The 23,837-nt window shown below is 33.0% G+C and overlaps 1 protein-coding gene across 2 annotated transcripts in view; it reads left to right on the forward strand.

The window, feature by feature from the left end:
• The window catches only part of KIFAP3 (kinesin associated protein 3), a 166,096-nt gene extending 142,603 nt beyond the window's left edge, over window positions 1-23,493 (forward strand). Inside the window, exons 20-21 of one of the 2 annotated variants that reach the window (XM_060091281.1) lie at window positions 18,995-19,063; window positions 23,040-23,130. In XM_060091281.1, the coding sequence (XP_059947264.1) occupies window positions 18,995-19,040 (46 nt within the window). In that variant the 3' untranslated portion in view covers window positions 19,041-19,063; window positions 23,040-23,130. Of the gene's footprint in view, window positions 1-18,994; window positions 19,064-23,039 lie in introns of both variants that reach the window. The other variant, XM_060091280.1, reaches the window with a different exon arrangement.
• The last annotated feature ends 344 nt before the right edge of the window (window positions 23,494-23,837 follow it).

A 23,837-nucleotide genomic window follows, 5' to 3' on the forward strand; every position in this document is an offset into this window, starting at 1 on the left:
AAAACCTTTGTGAAATATAATTGGTAACAGAGAACAGAAGCCTAAAATTGTATACTTCCTTAATTCTGTAACTTCATTTCTAAGAATATATCCTCATGAAATAATCAGAGATAAAGACTGGATAAATGATTGTGTGATTTATTTCTATCAAGAAAATATATACATTGAGTATCATGAGATACACTTACCTAATTGGGGAATAAATGTTATTTTTTAGTACCTACTTTTGTGCCACATGATTTTGTCCACATATTAGATTATATTATACCAGTGTTCTGATTTAAGTAAATATGAAAGTCAAAATAGGTAAAAATAGATATTTAGCAATAGATATTTACTTTATATAAAATTCATCTTTTTAAAGAATTGACCCCAGAGACCTTTTAATTTGCTTTTTTCTTATTGAGAAAAATTTTGAATAAAACTGTTATTCACCTATGATGTTTTGACAGCATAAAATTGAGTACACCACTGCCACATCTGTAATTCTAGTAATGAAAGCTGACAGTATGTTTGAAATATTTGGTCATTCCATTTATATTTTTTTGCATTATTAAAACATTATGATTAACAGTGCATAATATTTTTTTAAAAAACCTTGCTGAATGTTTTGTTCAGGCACTGTTATACATTTTATTTACTCTTTGTTTTTCATATGCACATTTGCAAAGTTCCCTAATACTTGTTCTTAGCTGTATCTAAGTTGGGATATTTGCAAGAGTTGCTTCTCACTTTAAATGGAATTTTGTTAAATCATGATTAAAACATATACAGCAGAACCTCTATAGAAACCATGGTGTTGGGTAACAAGACAATATCCTGTTTACTTTTAAAAGTTACTCTGTTTCAGGGTATATGATTTGATCTAAAAATATCCAGATCTGTGCAAATGTTTATTATAATTGTATTTGGTTGTCCAAATGACATTGTTTTTAGTATGTATAAACATGTATTTCACACTCAGTAATAATTGCTACAGCTAGGTATAACCAATAGAAATAATCTTAAGTTCTTCCCACCTTCATTAGTATTAACTAATCAAAAATGCATGGTAAAAATTTCTTGAAATGAATAAAACCATTCATAAGAAATAATACTATATGACAGGTAAAATCCCATCTAAGATAATGAAGTGGTTAAAAATGTGGGATGGTGAAAACAGGAGAACAAGAGTGGCAATAGCTGTGTAACACAGTTCTGATGAGAAAATCAAACCAATGCAAATAAATGGTTTTTTTACACTATGAGACTTGCTGTAACACAATCCTTACATTAAATCACATTACATTTTTTTCTCTCTAGATACTCTCATAACAATTCTGCTAGTTTTCTTTCTTTTTTTTTTTTTTCAGAAGATGGAATGTCTTTGGAGCTTTCTAAAAGTTTTAAAGAATAAAATGTTTAAGGCACTTTTTTGGCCTAAATCTTAGTATACCAGGACGAATAACTTGCATGTAGCTAACACTTATATCATCATAGGTCTCATTTGACTATCAACAGTGTGTGAGGTATATAGGGCAAAGAGTAGTATTGGCCCTGTTTTAACAAATGTAGAAATTAAGACTCAGAGATTTTTAAGGGACTAGCCCAAAACCAGTTAGGTAATAAATAGTGAAGCCTTTAGGTTTGGTAAGAGCCAGCATTCTTAGTATTACACCATTACTGCCTCCAAAAGGCAAGCAGATATATTAGTCTTAACAGTGAACTGTGCTTTAGAAAATTTTAGAGTAAGTGTTATCAAACTTCAGAGTAAGATATGTAGGTTTTTTTGCATGATACAATATATTATTCACTTATTTTGCTTTAATATGCTGTATATGGCTTACTGCAAATTGGTATTTAGATTGCTTGGAGAACAAGTTGCTAAAAATTTATCAACACATTAAGTAACTAATTAGTTCACTACCATTAAATTCTTTTAAGTAGTTCATTAAGTTCTCTACAGATTAATCCATTTGTATAAAAAATGAGGATGAAATGAGTGGGATAATCTCAGTCTAGAAGGGTTAATGTCTCATGCAAATCATTTATTTAGCTAATTAACCAATGTAAATGTTTATATACATGATGCTATTATTTTATGCCTATAAATGAATCTTCATATATTAGTCTTAGTTGACTTATTTGTTTAGACTTTTTAATAGAGAAAACTTCTTTCTAACCATAAAAGGGCAAGGAAATTCAGTTCCACTGCTTGGACACTAATGATTTGCATTTCCCAAGGAAAATTGAATTAGATTTTATTAGTAAATTGGGCCTATAACTTTTAAGGCCAGATTCTATTAGATTATCACACATCAGCATTAGCAAATTGTAAACTTTACTGAAATATAGAAATACAAGCCAAAAATCAAGGCTAAGAATCCTGGAAACCTGGGAAGATGTTTTATCCTAGAGAAATTATACTGACTTGAAAAAGTATTTTAAGCGATTTACTTTCCTTTGGAAATTTAGAAACAAGAGAAGAAGTTGGTGACAGACTGCTCTCATCAAATTCGTGTTAATTTTCAATCTGGTGATCTGAGCTAAGTTTTTGGAGGTATGCATGTTAGCTATATGTAAAATCCAAAGATGCTCCCAAAGGAAACCAAATTTATTGTCACTTTATTAGGACTTTCATTTAGGAGAAGAAATTCAGCATAATTGAGTCTATAAATGAAAAAAATAATCTGAATATGACTAGATCCTGTAAAAATGTTAAGACATCAGTTATGGTGTAGCTTTGTACTAGAAGAAATGAATGGGAGTTAGTCCATTCATGACTAGGAAGTTCATTATATCACCACCATTTAAGAGTGATTATCCAATGTTAAAGTTCATACATTTTTATACATATTAATAGCATTTTTGTTGGCTGTACAGATATATAAAAATTAGTTATAAATTTTAAAAGAAAGTAGAAAGTCCTTAAGCAAAGGTGACTGCTTTTATGACATATTTGACCTATGAAATGCTCTTATTTTCAAAAAATAATGGGTTTTTTTTTAAAGGGAATAGGATGCAGATTACCATTATAATTTTATTTATTTATTTATTTATTTATTTATTTATTTATGGCTGTATCAGGTCTTAGTTGTGGAACGCAGGATCTTTCATTGCAGGATCTTTTGTTGTGGCATCTTTCATTGTGGTGCATGGGCTTTTCTCTAGTTGTGGTGCACGGGCTCTCAGGCTCAGTAGTTGTGGTGCACAGGCTCCAGAGCGCATGGGCTCTGTAGTTGCGACATGTGGCACTCTAGTTGTGGAGTGCAGGCTCAGTAGTTGCGGTGCGTGGGCTTAGTTGCCCCGCGGCATGTGGGATCTTAGTACCTGACCAGGGATGGAACCTGAGTCCCCTGCATTGGAAGACATTCTTAACCACTGGACCACCAGGGAAGTCCCAGATTACCATTACAAAGTCTTGCTTATTCATAGTCTAATGAGAATTTTAAAATTATAAGCAATTTGGTTGATGAGCACCACCACCCCCTCCAAAAAAATAAGAGAGAGAGGAAAACAGCATGTCATCTTTTATTTCCCTTAAGTCTGGATTCAATGATACTGAGCTTACTCCTAAACTCAGGGACGGGTTGATTGATTCTAGCCCATCTGTGTTTTGATTGATATAACAATGTGATTTAGGTATTTATGAATAATTGTTTAAAAGTCCCTATATTAGAAATATTAAACATATATTAGAAATGTTAAACATTTTTTTTCTTAAATATTTTTTAAAAAACAGACGAAACCTAAAGCCTATAGGTTTTTAAATGTAATATTAATTTATTCCCGTTTTTTCCATATTGCCCATAGTCCTACCAGATGTGCTATTACAAATAGCTCACCCCTCAGATATGAGCCATATGGGCTCTGTAAACTGATTTGCACTTATTTTGAATAGGAATTGTACAGATTACAAATGAATTATTAAGGTAAATGTATATTGCCAAATAAATCTAAGAGCAAAATATTAAACTGTAGTAAATGAGAAAGGAATGTGCAAATGAAGACCTGCCTGCTTTAATAAGTTTAGTGGTTACCTCCTCAGTTTCAACCAAAAGAAAAAGAGGTTTTTTTCTTTTTGTTGTTGTGTTGAAAAAAAAAAAAGTCTTTAAAACTGCTTACAGAAGTATCTAAGACAAAAACAAGGAAATATAATGTTCTAAACTCAGCCAGTCCAAACCATTTGAGCTGCTATGACAGCTCATAAAACTGAGAGTAGTTTTTAACTGGGCTCTGTTTTACATTGCCAAAGTGAATTTTCCTTGCAGGAAGTAGCCAGAGGGTTTATTTAGTTTCCAATCCAAGGCTTTGATCTTTCTGTACTGTCACATCTCTGGTTACATAGCCCTTTTTCACTGCAGTAAATCTGCAACCGTTAATGAGAATAAAATTTCCTCCTCCTTGCTGATCACTTGCTGTTAAATGCCAAAGCACAGCCAACTGCATATTTGCAGATTTCAGCTACAATGTATGAAAACAGGGCAATCAGTTTAAACTTGTTGTCTTTGTAATTCATTTTATTGGGCTTTCTTCCTTTTTAAGTGACCTATTTTATCAAGTAAGTGGTTGCAAGGCCAAGCCTGGGAGAAAGATTTAGAATGCTAATAAGCTGAGAGGAGAAAGGTGTGCACGTGTTGGGGAGGCAGGGTACGGGAGTGGTTGCACATGCACGTGCACTGCCATTAATGTTCAAATTGGGTCTGCTTTCGTGCTCTTGAAAGACCCGACCTCTCTTTCCGCTCAAATAAAGTAAGCTGGTTTGTTGTTTCTTTGATTATGTTGTATGTTCAGTTTCAACATAAATTTGCACTTAATGAGTTTATTTAATAAGTCAGAACATTACTTTTCACTTTCGACTTCAGAGAAGATTTCATAGTATTTAAAGAAACTTAAAGGATTTCAAAAAACTTGATCTCTACATTGTAAGAGCTGTTCTTAAAGTAAAAAGAACATCATTATAAGTATCCACTGAACCATCTTACCAAATGGGTCCTTACAAATATTGGAAATATTATAAATATCTGTTGAATAAATCAATGGAAATTCAAAATCACATTTAATCAAGCTGAATTTTATACATTATTAAATATATGCATCTTCAGACTGAAATACAATAAAATCTCATTTATTTTTTACTGCAATGAAACCTCTCAGTTGAAGCATTAACTATTTGATTCAGTTAATATACGTTGTTAAATTTATTTTTCACTCGTACCTTTTATCTTTACTACCGTCTTATTTTGTGGTTGGCAACTAAACTTATCTCTGTCAAGAAATTCACTTTTAGAATGCCATTTTAGATGATAGCCATTGATAAATATATTTTATTAATATATGTTGATATAGATCATATTAATCTACATAAATATGAAATATGCTAAAATACATGAAAGAAAGAAATCAGCTTCTATTTTCTCACCATTGAAGCCAGTTACTATTATCTTATAGCTGTCTGTTTTCACAAAATAAATTATTACTAATTTCATAAAAATCAAAATGTTGGGATAAATCAACAGTGCATAATACCCATTCATTGATTTAGACAACTATCATAGAAACAATAACTGAAAATATATTGAAACACAGAATAAGATTTCTGACTTGGGGGCAGTAAAGTCAGATCTTCTGATAAAACAGAGGGCCCATTTTTGGGAAAGTGTCAGTTTTTAGTTAACCTAATAAGAAAGGAGGGTAAGAAAAGAATGGCTTGAAAATTTTAGGAGAGGGGGAGATACAGCACTACCCTAGGCCTTTTCAGAAGGTATTTAGTATAATGTAGAAATGCTGAACTTTAAACTTGTAGCTTGTACTCTTAGAATTATTGTGTTTTCAAATAAGCCTGTCTACGTGTACTTAAACTGTAACATGAAAGTTTGCATGTGGGAAAAAAATGGTAGAAACTAAAGCACAATTTTAGACACTGTATCTGAGGGTGGTGGGGACCGTTCTGTAGTTTGCTTCTTTGTTTTTCTAATACTTTAAATCTGCATCAGACAGTCCACAATCCATCCAAAATTCTGGACGTGAAAGTCCACAGAAAATTTCTTCACAAAATAAACATTTTTTAAAGTTTTTGTTGTTCTTTAAAAAGCAAAAGAAAAATCTTAAATAAGTGAAACTGCTCCAAAAAGTTTATTTCTGTAACATGAACCGTCCAGTCCAGTTTTAAATGAAATTACTGGAAAGGAATAGAAACAATGCAGGCTTCAATGCCGTATAGACTTAATCTTTATTCTAATTGTATGATTTGAAATATTATTCTCTAAAATGGTTTCAAATCTGTCTATAATCTGAGATATGCTGATTAATAGTAATGCTGGCATTTATTGAAATATATTTACTGAGTGCAAGGCAGTATGCTAATTGCTATCATTACATCTCTTATCTAATTTGATCTTCACAACAGCTCAGGGAAGGAGACATTAAGAAAACCCAAGCTTATTGAGTTGAGCAATTTGCCCAAGTTATCTCCCCACCTCTCAGTGTCTACTCTTATTTTTACCCCACCTCACTCTCTTCCCTCTGTTACAGGCAAGGAAGTGCCCTTTTTTTCAGAGTCCAGTTGGCTCATTTTGCTCGGAACCCCATCCCTTGTTACCTTCCTAAGGACTTCTTTCATGTCATCACTCTTTTCCCTTCTACTAGATCGTTCCTGTCAGGGTATAAACACAATGTGGAATCTCCAACGTTAAACTCTCTTTGCCGCAACATCACATTCCAGCTACTACCCATTTCTTGTTTCTCTTCATACAGTGCATCTCAAAAGGCTCCCATTCACTCTTCTATTTCTCTAGTTTTGTCAAAATCGCTACTAATCTTCATATTGCCAAATCCATGGACCTTTCTCATCTTTAACTCTCAGCAGTGTTGGACACAGATATCCAGGCCCTGCTTTTGGAAACTCCCTTCTTTCAGCTCTCAAGATAGCCTGTTTTTTTTTAATTTTCCTCCTAAGATCTTCTCCATTCCTTCCCAATGTTCTCTGCTGGATATTCCTCCTCCTTTTCACCTTTAAATGCTGGTTACTTCAGGACTTCAACCCTGTTCTCTATCCATATCATTTTGGGGAGCCCTCTTTTCTAATTACACCCACTACCTAGAGGATTTCATCCAGATCCCATGGCATTAAATACTATCTGAAGGCTTGTATTTTTATTGGATGCCTCTCCTCTGAGCACCAGCTTTATTCCTCTCACTATTTAACATACCCAATTGAATGTTTATTAAAATTATCAGACTTAACTTTTGATTTCCTACATGCAAATAGGTGCCTCCTCTCATCTTCCATCTCAGTAAATGTCACCACCATCCAGTAGTTCAAACCATAAACTTTGGAGTCTTCCCTGGTTCCTCCCTTTTCTTCACCATTACCACCCTCCCCAGTACAAACCATCTGCAAGTCCTGTTGTTTTCATTTCTAGACTGTCTCAAATTTGGCCTTTTCTTTCCATTTCCACTGTTAGTACTCTAGTCCAAGCCACCATCATCTGTCACCTGAACCATTCAAAATAGCCTCCTGATTAATTTCCCTGCTTCTGCATTTACCTTCCCTTGCAATCCATTTTTCCCCCATAGTAACCATTGTGATCTTTTTAAAGTGTAAATCAGATCATTTCAAATGTATAATGTGTAGTATTTATTAACTATATAATCAAGATGTATATATAGGGCTTCCCTGGTGGCGCAGTAGTTGAGAATCCGCCTGCCAACGCAGGGGACACGGGTTCGTGCCCCGGTCCGGGAAGATCCCACATGCCGCGGAGCGGCTGGGCCCGTGAGCCATGGCCGCTGAGCCTGTGCGTCCGGAGCCTGTGCTCCGCAACGGGAGAGGCCACAACAGTGAGAGGCCCGTGTACCGGAAAAAAAAAAAAATTATATATATATATATATATATATATATATATATATATATATATATATATATATATAGTATTATGTGCTTGTATTATAAAATTGTTGGTAGGAGCCTATGCTATATGGGAATTTTTTAAGTAACCTACGTAACATAAAAAACTGCCTTTTGAATTACAGTATTTTATATACATGAAGATGATTGCCTTATAGTTATGACTGAGTTAAGGAATTCTTAGTACACGTGTATTATACTACCACATATCCAGTTGAATATATCTGTACTGATAAGGACTCATTTATACAGAACATAAGCATTCTCTAGCTTAAAAAAAAATGGTTTATTGTCAAAAGAAACTTGTAATGTCCCAATATTACAAGGTTTATATTAGTTTTTAATATCAAATAGCCTATGTTTTGTAGAAACAAATTCTACTCCATACTTAACATGAATAAAAGGTTACTTTGATCTTGTTACTTTCCTATTACTGGGTCTTAACTAATGACCTGTTGATAATCAATAGATCAGAAGTATAACATGTATACTGTTGGAGATTATTTCCAAAAGATACTTTTAACTTTTACTTAGTTTCTGTGATGACAAATGAAATTAACTTTATAGAGTATTAAATAAAAATACATTAAAGGAAGAATGTGCATTTAATGTTTTCTTTTTAACACTTAAAATTTATTTATTCAGTAACCCTTATAATTTAGAAACACTTGGAGGGCTCTAGGGATAGAGGTCAATAAGAAATAATCCCTTTCCCATTGAGAAGGTTATATAGTTCAGGGTTAAAATATAATTTTTTGAAATGACTTAAAGTATCCTATTTATTATTCTTTATATCATTTTTTTAAAAAATCTTTAAAGGTAATAGTATTATCGTGCTTAGAAAAATAATTAAGGAATTAATACTAAGTACAGTGTCAGTTTTTATACAGCATGTTCCTGCTAACTTTTGTGTTATTCTCACACCTTGATTAAATAATGGTGTGTGTATGTGTGTCCCAATGAAATAAACATCTTAAACATTTTTGATTTGTCCTTAATCTTTAGAGGACGCAAATGAATCATTAGAGAAGAATGCCATAATGTCTTAAATAGACACTTTTTTTTTTTAAGAGCATGCTGTTTGGAGTGTTGTCATTTGCTAACTTCTGTTACAAAAGATTCTACCTTTAACGTTTTCTTACAGAAGAAAAAATCAGATAATCTAATGACAATAGTATTTGTCAATTATATCTCAAAGGCAGAAAAAAAATAAAAATAATTTTAAAAGGTACTGTGATGAATTTTCTTAGATAAAAAAGTAAACAGATTTATAGATTCATATTTTTGCATTTTAACCTAAGCAGTGCAATATTTGACAAAGAATCACATTATTATTAAAATACAACCTCCTGAGTTATATAGGCTGTTTAATAAGACACTGATCTTTAATGGTCTGGTAATTCACTAGAATTTAGTTACTTCATTATAACAGTAAGCACTTTGGAGGGATTAGTTCAGACAGCAGGTTTTCATAGCTTTGTAATAGAATGTCTCTTTAGAAACACATCAATGTCCTACAAAACATAATTTGAATAATTGTGAGATTTGAAGAGACATTGTATCAAAGAGTTTGATTTAAATGTTGGGCTCTGATGCCTACCATCTCATGAGCAAAGGTTTACGTAGGTAGGTAGGTAGGTAGATAGGTAGATAGATATTCCCAAGGAAATAAGTGACAAAACATTTTAGTCCTTGAATGTTTTTTAATGTTGATGTCATAGCTGTTGATGAATTCTCAGAACTTTTAATTGAAAGAGTTTTAGATTTGTTAAAATGCATTAGATTTTCTCATTTTTTAAAAAAGCAGTAAACCTCCATTGCGGGTTATGGAAATGGAAAGGAAGTCTGGAGTTAAGGGGATTAATTATGACCTATAATCCTGTGGATTTTACCTGTAGGGATTTTAGGCCAATGTGCAGTCTTTCAGCAGTAGCCCAAATCACTTGGTAATCTCGTAAGTACTCAGCGCCTCTGCCAACTAAATATAACTCAGACCTACTTCAGAGAGGCAAATGCAGCACTCTGTAATAGAATCTATTTTCAAATGTGGCCTTGTTTCTGTATTTGAGAAGAAGGGTTAGTATTTTTCTAAACTTTATACTTTTATCATTAAAGTTAATTATTGGTGAATGTAAAATCTATGTATGGCTATGTTGGTTTTTACATAAAAGCTACACATTTCAGACTAGAGAGGCATGATCAACAAATGGTTTCTTGTGCCTGTAATCAAAGTTAAACATTTTAAATAATTAGTCTTTTGAATAGACTTATAGAGAGGAGCATAACTAATGATTTTCTGAATATCATCTCTTTTGTGGACATAAGTCAGCATTCTATCTCAAATAATATACCGTACTTTAATATATTTTTAAGCCTATTTTCTTTGTTTAGCTTTATCTAAAGTTGATACATCCCACTTTCACTTTTTCAGAAATTCTTTCCATTTCAGGTTTTTCCAGCCAAAAACAAAGCACCTTCATATTGGCCTGTCAGAAATTAAAAGGCAAAACAATCTTAAAAAGGAATCCAGATTTGTGTGGACAGTATCAAGTGGTTAATTTAGCGCCCCTCAAATGTGAAAGGATGGGAGGAGGCTCCTATGAACATAGTTAGGCAAGTAAATTTTTAAATGACAACTGTAACTTAAATTGATACAAGAAACCCCACAAAGCTGTATTTACATGGGTACTTAAACTTCATGTGGAGATCTCTTTTGAGGTGGTAAATAATCAGGAATTCTTAAAAGTCTCAAGAAGTTTTTTAAAAAGGTTTCTGGGTTTTAAGGACTTTATAAATATTGGGCTATTATAGTTCAGCTCATTCTCTGTATATACTAAGGGGAAAACAGAAACTATGTCAATATCCTACAGTTGAATTTTGCCTTTTTCTTCTAAAATCTGAGGGAGAGAAGTACTATTTGCCATCAGCAAGTGTGCACCCTAGTCATTTTAAATCAATTTGTAATCTTTCCTTGTCCTGCATACTTGAAGTAACTAATACGGATATACCTATATGCTAGTTGGAAATACTGCTTAAAACCCTACACTGCCTGTAATTTCAAAAATGTATAGTGCATTCCCATCTCCCTGAAGAATTCTCCTCATGGTTACCCAGCTCTGCTTATGTGTCCCGTATTGTCAGGTTGGCACCACCCCAAGACAGTGAACATCACAGAATGAAGATACCCCACCCTAAACACTTCTGTGACCCTGTGCCCTTTTCAAAGAAAAGCCAACACTACAGCAGTAAACCTAAGTGCAGGAATGTATGCAATGTGGGAAGTGATGATTTGTGTGAAATAACTAAAAACCTTACCCTTGATTTACTACTTTCAAAATAAAGTCCCTGAATATAAAATAAGATGAAAAAGCATGTAAAGAGACTTTCCCAGTATTATTCATCCCTAAAGGTGTTGTATCATTTGCATACGTCTTGACATAGAATCTGAAGGGTTTTGATTGAATAATTTTATTTATACAAGCAGTCCAGTCTCACTATGGTAAAGGAAGATATGATTGGCCATGGCATTATTTTAGTGCAACAACAATTAGTTGCCTATGTGTAGGCATAAATCTCTATGAATTATGTAAGAGCCCTGTAAAGGCAAACAGAAAGCATGTGTAAGAAGCATGCCAAGTATGATAGAGTATCTCTTAACAGTCTAGATTATATGGCAGGAGCCAGAATTTCTTAAGTATTTTCTAGGGAAACCTCTATCATTTTCATATGTCATAACAATAACACCAAGTACATACTACAAGAGTCTTTGTACTGTTCTTGTAAAAGACCTGGAAATATAATAATCTCAAGGCAGAGAGATGTTAAAAGGGATAGCCATTATTCTTATTTTACCAAAAAAAAAAAAAAAAAAGAAATCATGACAAAGAAAGTTACAGATTTAGACAGAGACGAGTTATATCAGTAGAGACATAAATTATATACAGATATTCTGGTTTTGAGGTCATTGCACCCCACTAACTTTAATAAAATGCAGGAGTTGTTGATAAGTTCATACTTAAGGTAGTGTAGCTGAATTTGTAAACATAGTTACTAGTCCTTAAATTAAGGGAGAAAAATGCCCTTGTACATCAATGATAAAGAAAAAAAAAGTATGTTTCCTTATGTTGCTTTAAAAATAATAATTTTCAAATATGGTAAGAGGGCGAAGTCAGAAAAGTAATTGTTAGAATCATATACTTCTGCATTCCACTCTACACGGAATTTGCTTGGTGTCAGTGCAGTGTGTGCAAAAGATGCTTAGCCCCATTCTATGAAGACACTGTTAGAAATACCTTGTTTCATCATCAGAAGACTGCAATCGGGTTGATCAGGATGACTTCAATCAGTTTGTATCTTGACAATCTAAAATTAGCCTTAGACCTAAGTAGAAAATGAATTTACCTTTTTTTGTACAGGCCTATAATATAATAAATACATTCTCAAGGGCCAAGAGAGTTTATGAAATTTAAGAGTAGAGATTTACTTTAGTAACTGTTCTTCTAGTGCTAAATGCATTGTTGGTGTATTATGTAGTATATGGAGATCCTAAGTGCTCTAGAGGATACTAAATAACTATTAAATATTTATCTGACCTGTATTGATTACTAAAATTACTGAAGGCTGAAAGTATCTATATAACACTGCCCAACATAGATGTTTTAATTATGCTAAGTGAAATAAGTCAGACACAGAAAGCAAATACTATATGATATCACATATGTGGAATCTCAAAGATAGAGCAAATTAGTGAATAAAACAAAAAAGCAGACTCACAGATACAGACAACAAACTAGTGCTTACCAGTGAGGAGAGGGAAAGGGGAGTGACAAGATGGGGTAAAGGGGGGGAAAAGTGTTTTTATTGGAATATATGAAATCATGTGTGTAAAACTTAAAAATTGGTAAAGTACTATAGAATTTAAAGAGTCATTCAATTTAAATTTTTTATTAAAAAAATAAAGTATCATAATAATACAAGGAAATGCCTGTTGTATATTTGATATTATAAACTTATTTTAGAATCAATCAAACTTTGATGCTTAGCTACTGAAAAACATGCACTTTTAATTTGTTTAAATATAGTTTCTATTATCCATACTTGTGCCCTCAACTTTAGAAAACTATTACTTAGTCTGAGTTAGCTACAAAAAAAGGTCCTTATCAATCACCACTTGATTTTTATCAGCCAAAGGTAATTTGCAGGCTATTTAGCCTAAAAATTATTGAGACAAATAAATGAATAAGTAGACTAGGGCATAAATTGGAAACTTTACATTAAGCTTATATGTGATAAGATTTTTGAGATTTTTTTTACAACTAACATTTATATACCTCTTATGAAAGGTAGTAAAGAAAAAGTTTCAAAGTGATATAAAAATATTCCAAACCGTATTATTTATTTAAGAACTTCAGACAAGGTTTTAACAGAAGCTTAACATTAATTTTTAATTTACAAGAGACTGATATGTCAGTAGGGGTAGCATGCATGTTAGATAGTGGTATTACCTCTTTGATTATATCCATATGTCAGATTTCTGTCTGCTTTATAAAGAATGATGGGGAATTGATATAGCCCATTATGTATAGTACTTGTGATAATTTTAGGTTCTATTCCATCTCTTGAACTTGTTCATTTTGATAGTGCATTATCATTCTAAGATTCTGGTTGGTGTTTAAATTTCAGTAACTGAAGGTCATTATTCATATTTTAACTGGACTAAAAAGTTTTTAATTCTAGCATTAACTTTTGAATTATGCTCGAGCTCTTAAGACTTTACAGCATGTTTAGTTTCTTTTCATTTCTTATTAGTATTTTTCAGTACTTAATAGTCTCCTGCTCCCACCTCCAACAAGAACTCTCCTCTCTGTTCAACATCAGAAACATTTTCCTCTTTGGCATGTGCTTTTAGTTCCCCAAGCAGTATAAGCAAATTGGAAAGTTCAGCTGTCATTCTTGGAAGGTCATAGATCACACTAGCAGCCTGAGTAATCCAAGAGGTTTTAAGTATCATAGCATTTAGTTTAAAGTGAAATTTGCTCTGACAGAGCTGGCAGACCAATAGGAAAAAGAAATATTTGTGCTTGGAGAAGTGCATATGTAGAGACCAAGAGTCTAACTGATGGCTGGAAGTGATTTCAGTCTAAAAAAACAAATCATTAAGAGAGTGCATAGGGGTAAAATACACAGTTCATATTTTAAAGAGTCTCAAAATGAACCAGCAACTAAGGTTAGCATTACATAGTAATTAGCTGTGGTGTTCAGACTTTAACTCACTCAGTACCAGACAGTATGGTTAAACTATCACTGTGAAAACATCGCTACTTAAACTCTCTACTTTAAACCTACAGCAGTAATTTTTGTACCTTAAAAAACCAAAGTATTATGACAGGTTATATAAATGTTGAACCAGTAACAGACAAACAATTATTTAAAGGAGGTGCTAATGACTCAGTTTATTGACCTAGGGGTTACTTAAGCAGCTCAGCAAGTTCCCTTAACATTTGGTGGTGTGAACTGAGGCATTCCTTGATATTATAGAGCTGCTAATTTCAAGAAGTCCTTGTACTTAATTGAAGAAATGCAAGTTAAAGATGACAAGATGGTATACTTTCATTAAAAGATTGCTATAAAAATTTTGAGACCTTTATAAGTTTCAGTAAATATTCACTTCAGCATCATCACATCTGATGGCTTCTATTAGGCACCTATTAGAGTATTTTTTCTGTTAATTGCTACAAATAAGGGAAAAAAATATCTTCTAATGGCTCCAGTTATTTCTTTCAAGTCATTGTTCTGTTCAAGAAAGCCAATTTTGAGTCACAGGAATACAAGGTTTATAAATTCTTTCCTTAGATGTGCAAAGCAGATTAATAAGAGTAGAATAGAAGGGACTCCAGCAAGATGGTAGACTGACCTGACTTGGAAGGGCCCCCTCCTGTATAGATATAGAAAAGGTGGACAAAATATAACCCCAAGTGGCACACAAACAGAAAAGAACCACCACAAGAATATTGAACTAGGTATAGGTTATATGGTATAGGAAGATAGAACTGAATTCCCTGTATAGAGCCTGGAACTTCAAAGGGCTGCCTTTTTCTCATCAGTTGAAAAGAGGACTAGATGATTTTAATTCACCAGCCTAGAGAATTGGCTAAAACTTGTCTTCTACCCTAAGACCCTAGATGGGGAGGATAGTCACCCATGAGGAATAGGAATCATATGCTTGCTTCATGAACACGCGTGGGGTCAGAATTTATACTATACATTTAATTCAGGAAACCCCAAGTCAAGAAATTATCATTAAAATGGTTTCAGGACAGTGAAATTCCAGGACCTTGGTATATTATAAACAAATACAGAACCTCTCTGTAGAAATATTTCGAAGCTCAAGGGCCAGCAGACAGGCAAAAAAACAAACAAACAAACCTAAAGTTGAACACGATAAAAAGTGACTAAGCTCGTGAAGAAAGGGACCGTCATGAAGAAGAATTGTCAGAGGCAACAGTAAAAGAGTAAGGCTGCCCAAGAACTAGAGTTAATAGAAGAATCTCAGTGAGACTATAAATTTAAAAAAATAATAAAAAGGTATAGAAGACTTAATGCAAAGATGATATAATATGAAAAAGTACCAACTGTAACATCTCCACATACAAAAATATAATCATTAAAATAGGCTCTGGAGATGGGTTAAATAACAGATTAAGATGTATAATAAGTGTAAATTGAATGGTATTAGCAGAGCGTCAGTGAAATGGAATTTCTTTCCATTTGGAATAAATCAGTGACTATTTTACACATGCTTCCTCCATCATTAGTACAAATTAGTTTTTATCTGAAGCATCTCAGTATAGTAACTAAATTGAAAGGATTTGTCCCCAAGATGGTATTTCCCCTTAGAACTGACAGATGTCTTTTTCAAAAAAAATTTTTTAATAAGTTCCAGATGAGTACGTTAAATACAACCTCCCACTACTCCTATCATTTATAATTTTGAAGAAAATATTACTTAGTTTGATTTCACTAAAAATATGATTCTTTAAAATTGATAACCATGCATATAAAAGATTAAGAGTAAAAGAAAACTAAATGGAAAATGACAGCTAAACTTGATACATATTGGTGAAACTCATTAAAAGACTGCTTCACTCTGCTCATTTTCTCAATAATACAAAGGCTCAAGTCAAAAGCAATCAGTAACACTTTTGAGCAACCTAAAATATATATTATTACATTTAAATTTATAGAAACAAGATGTTATTGACAGGTTCAATGAAAATTTTAGAAGTTTTCCTATAATAGTACTTTAACATGCAAGTGCATTACGTTTTTCAGTGTCCAAGACAATCAGCATCTTCTCTCATTTTTATAGGCCTCCACATTCACAAAACTTTTTTGCATAATGAATGATAGCGATTCCTATTTAACTCTAAATTGTTTCACATATATAAAGACATCGATTATATGAAAAAGCAATGGAAACCACATTCTATCAATGTTAAATATGCTGAGAAGTTTAACTTTGATAAAGCTTGCTTTACAACTTTGTAAAAGTACGATACTCGGTGATAAAACAAGCTCTCCATCTAGCGGTGGATCTCTAAATTGCAAACATTTAGATCTTGATTTAGTAATACGTCACTATACAAATGTTAGGTATAATTATATAAGTATTATGTCATTCAATCCAGACTTCTCTTGTTGCTATATATGAATTTCAAGAAAAAAAATGCTCTCTTCTGCCAGAATAGCCCATCTCTTCCTGTTCAGTACAGGGACAGACTACTTCTACAGTTTGATTTCATCTACATGGAATACTACAGCCTCTTATTTATTTGATGAAACATATTCCCATATTAAAGGGGCAAAAATTGTTTCATTCCAGTTAACTATAACCTCAAATTTTTGGCCAGTTTTGAAGTTCTTTCTCTTCATTCTCAGTTCTCAAATAGTAAATGTATAACTTAAAAATCCATTTCAAAAGAGAAAAGATACCATTTTTTGTCATGAAATGTAGCATATTTGATCATTGTTAGTTCTCCCAGTGCCTCTACAGACTCTCATTACTTCACATATGGACAGCCATAATATTCTTAAATGTTCCCCATGCTTTTGCCTCTCAACCCCTTGTTCCCCAATTATCTTTTTGAAACACAGAAGTAAGTTGTTCTTGGTCCCCTTCTTAAAAACATTGACAACTCTCCAAAAGTACATGGTTCTTAGTATGGCACATGAAGAGCTTTTAAAATCTAGTCCTAACCTCCCTTTCTAGCTTTATCTTCTGCTGCTGCTTACATTGCAAACCTAAGACTTTGACCATAACAAATCATTTGCTCTTCTTCAGCCCTTTCTCTTGCTCAGGCTGCCACACCATCAGGAATTCTCTCTCTCTCCACTTGTGAAATCCTACTTGTCCTTTAAGAGTCATCCATTCATGCAATCAAACACTTTTTGAAATCCCACGCCATGTCAGATACAATACTAGATGCTAGTGATATAGCAATGAATAAGATAGTCCTTACCATTCATGGTGCTTACAATCTAATAGGAAATTAAGACAAAAACTAAAATGTCAGGAAGTGACAGATACATTAAAATCAAAGTATTTTCTATAAAGGCTTTCTAATTCTTGAGATTCTACTGCAACAATTTGTACATATCTCTAATATACTCTCACATTATGTTATTTGGTCCTATTCTACTCTGTAGTAATTTATAAATGTACTAGGGTAACACAACACATTATTATCAGAATTTTGTTCCACATTAGTTGCCTCCAATCCATGGTCAGGGACCATGTCTTGTTTTATTATTGCCTTCCAAGCAACACATCTTTTTTTTGACACTGACTTCCAACACTATACTTAACACATTATAGAAAGTCATGTACTATTTGAATGGATGGGTAGATGGATGTACAAAAGATCACTATTACGTAGACCTAAATTTCCCATGACAAGTCATACTTAAGCTGAAATTACTCTGATGATAAATTTATAACCTAGTTGGAAAGGAAGATAAACATACTGATTTTGGTTCTATGATCAGTATATTGGAGTAATTAATAAAAAGAATGAACTGTTCTAGGAGACTGTTACTAAATTATTTCATGCAGTGTTATAATGTCCTGGAGCTGTGTCCTCCAAAAAATGTTAAGTCCTTTCACTTAACGATCCCAAAAGAATTCCAGCCTTCAGTATTATCTTATGGATCACAAAGATAGGTAGTTAATAAGTGTCACTGTTCCCTACTTGTAAGTATATTGTCATAAAGGATTTTGTCGTAGGGAGAATAGAATCCCCAAAGAAAGACCTAAGCTAAAAAGATGAAATTCAACATGGTAGTTATAAGTTATAAATTTCATGTGTGTCTGTATGTATATACACACATAACTATACACACACGTATACAGTCAATGTAAGCCATTTTGTGATAAATGGCTTAAAAATTTTGTTCAGGATCAACACAGTTTTGGCCTACATTAGCAGAGAGTCAGAAATGGGATCTCGTTTTTATCTTCTGAACTGGTTTCAGACCATATCATAAGTACCACATTGTTTTCAGCTTCTTTATTTTAAGATTAATACTGAAAAAATTGAAATACTTTAGAAAACAAATGATTTTAGAGACCATGTCATGAGGATTGATTAAATGAGAGTTGTGAAATAGTCATATTAAGGAATAATTAGACTTCTTGTGTGGTTTGAGAAGGTAATTCTAGGACTCACAGAACCAGATTTCAGATGGGTGTTAATGAAGAATTTTCTAATAGTTTGATAAGTCTGTAGAAAGAATGAACTGCCTTGACAATGTACAGTTATGGAGGTGTTATGACAAGAGCTGTATAGACCCTGTCAAGGATGTTGTGAATGAAAGGGTACACTATAGAGTATTTCTAAAAATGTTTCCAAGTCAAAGATTCTGTGAGCCTACGAAAAGAGAACTTGGCTTGAATGTATCCTTTTTTTTTTTTTCCTGTGGTATCCACTAATATATTCATTATGTGCTTTGCATTCATTTTGCTGACCTGGAAATTTCAAAGAAGAAAAAGACTTGTATTGCTTTTATCTAACTTTAATAAAATAATGATAATACTTTTCACTTATGCAGCACTTTTCACCCAAGGATTTCAAAGGGCTTTACAAATATGCACTAATTAAGCCTCACAAACAGCCAGAGGTAGGTGATTTTCTTTCCTTTCTACAGGAATGTCAATTCTGGTACAGAAGTTTAATCAGAGCCTCGGAGTGCCTAGGATTCCTTACTGGCTGCCATTCCCTTTGTAATGTGCTGCATGTGAAGCATCACTTGTCATGTCTGGATTTCTTTTTTTCACCCTTCTCTGAATCATCTCAAGTTTAGAATTCTAATGAATGATGTTGAAAATTTGTTGGAAGCCTTGTAAACATTACAGAAAATTTAGTCTTCTGCTTGCTGAATACTAATTAGATTTCTAAATGTTTGTTTAAAAATAAAACCTAGGTGTGGTTTTATATTTGTTGTTGAATTTTAAATATATATTTTTTACTTATAAAGAATTTGTCATTTTTTCTAGGTACCCCAAAATCATTGTTCTTAGGACATAAAACTTAATGGCAGATGGATCTGGGGGCCTTACCTTTCCTAGTTGTCTTTTCACAACAAACAGTAACCATTTTCTTTAGACTAGAATTATATATTTTCAAGAAGCAGTATTGCATTTTGGTATTTTTCTAATTTTTAAAGATCTAAAATATGATATCTAGACATTGAGGATAAAGGTTACATGACACTACATAATTAGTCTTGTAAAGAAAAAGTGGTCTAGTAGTGGCATATTCTACTCGAAAGGGACACACAGCTTTTTTATATAGTTTAGGAGTACCAGGAAGAGAATATGTACGTATGGAGACACACATGCAGTGTTGGATTAAATTCCAATATAAATAGCCAAATATACAAACTCTTCTCTGAAGCAGGATGGTCACACAGGGCAAGAGCAGGTACAGCATGTCACAACTTAGTTTCTGTTGGTTCTGAGGGTCCCTGTTGAGGGCATGCAAGTGGCTTGAATACTGTGTACTCTAAGTCAAGTCTTAGTGGATCAGGAAAGGACAATTTTTGCTGTGATACTTCCTTTTATATTCACGTTTCTATCCCCTTCCAGAAGAATTTATATAATCCATCTGCTTCTGTTGGGAAAACTTACATTAGGCTCTCCTGGTTTGAACCAGATTCAGCATTAACAAGGCTACATCCTTATCCCAAGGGAGAAAGTAGAGTAAGAGTTCACATGTCCCAGAAGAATATCTATCTCCAGGTTTTAACATCCTGAAAAGTCCAATTTCCTCACTATATTAGAACCAAATGAGAGACTAAAGAATCAAACTGTTCTGTATCAGGATGAATTTTATTTAAAAGATATTAATTGTAGGGATATGGTTGATCTTTCATGATACAAAAGGATATAGAACTTAGAGTACCACCCACACTGGTCATAATGTTTCACATATTCTTTAAACAGCAATTTGGTCTATGATACATGATGGATAATTCCAGAAAAACTCATTTTAAGAGTTGGTCTCAAATTCTCCTATTTGAAAAATTTCCCCATATGATATTTATGGAAGTTCACGAAAATTTGGTCTTTACATTGTAATACAGAAGTCTCTGGGTTAACTATTGAGTGCATAAATAGAAGTTTATTGCAGTAAACCTGCAGGCTCAGAAAACTCAAACTCAACAGTGTTCAAGATTTGGTCTTACTTTTCACTGACTTGGGGATTCATATTCATACCAAAAATTGTGACTAACATATTTTAAAAAAAAACAATATCCATTTGTCAATTTACAATGAAAGGATAACCAGCAGGCAGATCAGATATGTCTTAAGTTTATTCTTTACCCTGTTGGCAAGCCACATGAGAAAACAGTAATCAGAAATTTGTTTATTGGTCATAGAAATTAAAAAGTTTTGCAGTTTGAATGTGTAATAACTTTAGACTCAGAACCTTTGTTAATGCCTCTTCCTCAGTGAGGACAAGCCTGCCAAAAAGGTCATATATTCCTGATGGTGTTATAGGTCACCCCAAGGGATTGCTTGGGTTGGTTTCACTACAGCATTGCCTCTGAGGAGCTCCTTGTTCTGTGCCAACATGGCTGACAGACTCCCTTCTCAGTACCATCATCTTCTTTTAGGTAGAATTACAGTCATATTGTTCCTCTGTGAGATGTTCTGTTTTGAAGGTACTTTCGCATATTTCTTCACTGATCAACCATATGCCTCTTGTTTCCAAGTTCTTAAAAGAGATCTCACCACAGCCCCTAGATTAATAAACAAAGACAAAATTAACTTGAGTTTTACCTAAGTCAGCTGCTATTTAGCCTCAGAAGAGATGCTAAAAAATGTAAAGAGTGGCTGAAGACAGGTAATAAGTAGAAAGCTGAAAAAGGAAGGAGCTGAAATCCACAAGCTATACAGTCATCCTTTATATAACTGAGAGTTGTTTAGATACATGAGTATGTGTTAGCCTTAGTGCTTCAACAGAAAATTTTTCAATGGCCAACTTTTCCTCTAATTTTAAACTGATACAGGTGTGTCTTAGTCGTGGGCTCCATTAATTCCTAAAACATCTTTAAAGCTACCTCTAGAGTAATATCTCCCTTCATCAGAAAATTTAATCTTTCTTTCCATGGGACCAAAGTAGGAAAGGCATACTTATATTTTGCCATTTCAAAATAAAATTCAGACTTAAAAACTTCAAACAACTTTCAGAAATTACAGACACAGTTTTTGATATAGAAGGAACCCAAAAGTTTGATTTGTCCAGGATCTTTCACTACAAATGCTAACCTAAACCTTATATTTCATAAATTCCATTCCCCTAAGAGGTAGATTCACATGAATTATATGCCCTTTACTTTTAGTATTTAATCCTATTCCAACACACACACACACACACACACACACACATACATACATACACACGCACACAAATTATTTAAAACCTTAACATTTTAATCGTTACTTCTAAAGCATTTTAACTTAATCTCACTTTGAGTTGTGAGAAGAAATTAGTCCCTGTATGAATGTATTTTTTAATCATATTGAGATTTTGCTGATAAAGGGAAAAGTGTCTTTCCATCTAGCATTATCTGGAATAATCTTAAATCATTTAAATATATTTATTTTTTCAAAGCTTACATTTTTGGATTATAAATAATTTCTTTTGATTGGAAATAAGCTCACTAGCATTCACTGCATGTGCTATGCATGAGCATGTTATAGCTGCCATATTTGCTTGGCAAAATAATATCTTGTCATTTCGCTAATTGTTTAATAATTCTCTGACTCTTTAAAAGTACTTTTTCTTCTAAATGTATTAATAGATGAAAGAAGAATTTTTAAAGTATATCAGTTTATCCGTGTTTCAATCTACCTTTTTAACTCTGAAAGTTATCTTTGGGCTTCTATTATTTCCATGGAATAAATTTATAATTTATAAATTTATAATTATAAATTTATAATCCAAAATTTATAATTTGCTTGCTGTAACTCAAAACATGTACTATTTAGTAATTTTTTTGCATCGAGGAGTCAGAAGAAGAATTTGCACATCAAATCTGGCTAACTTTCAAATTTTGTAAAATTCTTTGTCTTCTTTTAGTCATAGGCTTATGGTATGATTTGGCTCTGAGTGAGAGATTACTGCTAAAACTCAATTGCATGTCCTTACTAATAGTGGATTAGTCCTATGAAATAGAGATCTTATTATAAATAAGAAAACTCACTTTACTACAGTTTTAATTTTATCATTCCCTAGCAATGTATTACTGATAGTTGCTAACATGTAAAATATTTTCACATTCTGGCATAAACACCATATATGAATGTAATTCATTAAAACGTTTCTGATCTCTCTTTCTCTTTGTCTTGAATGGTACCTGATGACAGAGGTTTTCAACATTTTTAACAGAAGTTATTAGAATTAAATATGTATTAAACACATTTTTATGACTACAGGAATTTAAAGAAGAAAAAAGTAATGATAGCCAGCCACATAAGTCACTTTTGCTGCTAGGAAGAGAATTTTGGAGGTATAAAGTTCCAGGCCTCTTCTTTGACCTGCATTGGAATGAAAAATATAATTGATTATTCCTTTTTTCTCTTTTTTAGCCTTGGAATGGATGGCTTTGGCCAATCGGTTGGCATTCTTGGACGCCCTGCCACAGCTTATGGATTCCGCCCTGATGAACCTTACTACTATGGCTATGGATCTCGATAAAGTCATCCCTCTCCATTTGTGCTCTCAGCTTAGAAGAGATCTGTGTGGGTCGGGTTAACTTTGAATCTTGGCCTAATAATGCATGTTGATACTATTGCGGGTCTGTGTTTCTTTTTACTTTTACATACTGTTAGCTGCAGGTTAACTTTGACCCCTTCTGTCCTGTGTTAAGTACAGTTGATGCTTGACACTGTTCACTCATCAAACCACATCCTGATGCTGAATAACATTTACCATGAGACTCAAAAGTGAATGCTGAAAAGCAACTAGACTGGAAAACAAACACTACATTATGTACATTAATTGATTAATTTCTATTAAAAAGAAGCATAAAGTACAAATGAATTAGCAAAAGTCATGTGTTTCTGTTTAATGTGTTTCATTAGGAGTTACATGCTTATGTAGAGTGCATATAAATTTTGTTTTTTCCTGTCCTTTTTTTCCCCTTGTAAGCTCTTGAGTATTTCACGTGATATGTGCTACCTTTAAAATTTATAAAAAGAGTATCACCTTTTTTATTTCATGCCCTGTGCCTGAAAGGTTGCTTCCCAAAGTTATTAACTATGATTTTTTGATTAACAGTGGAACATATGCCATAATTATGTTATATGTGAGTAGAGTTTCTTCAGCAATTAATTCAAATTAATTTTGTCTTTCTGATTTTAATATAGAAAACCTAGGACATCTAT

The sequence above is a fragment of the Mesoplodon densirostris genome, chromosome 2, assembly GCF_025265405.1.
Source record: "Mesoplodon densirostris isolate mMesDen1 chromosome 2, mMesDen1 primary haplotype, whole genome shotgun sequence".
NCBI classification, from domain to species: Eukaryota; Metazoa; Chordata; class Mammalia; order Artiodactyla; family Ziphiidae; genus Mesoplodon; species Mesoplodon densirostris.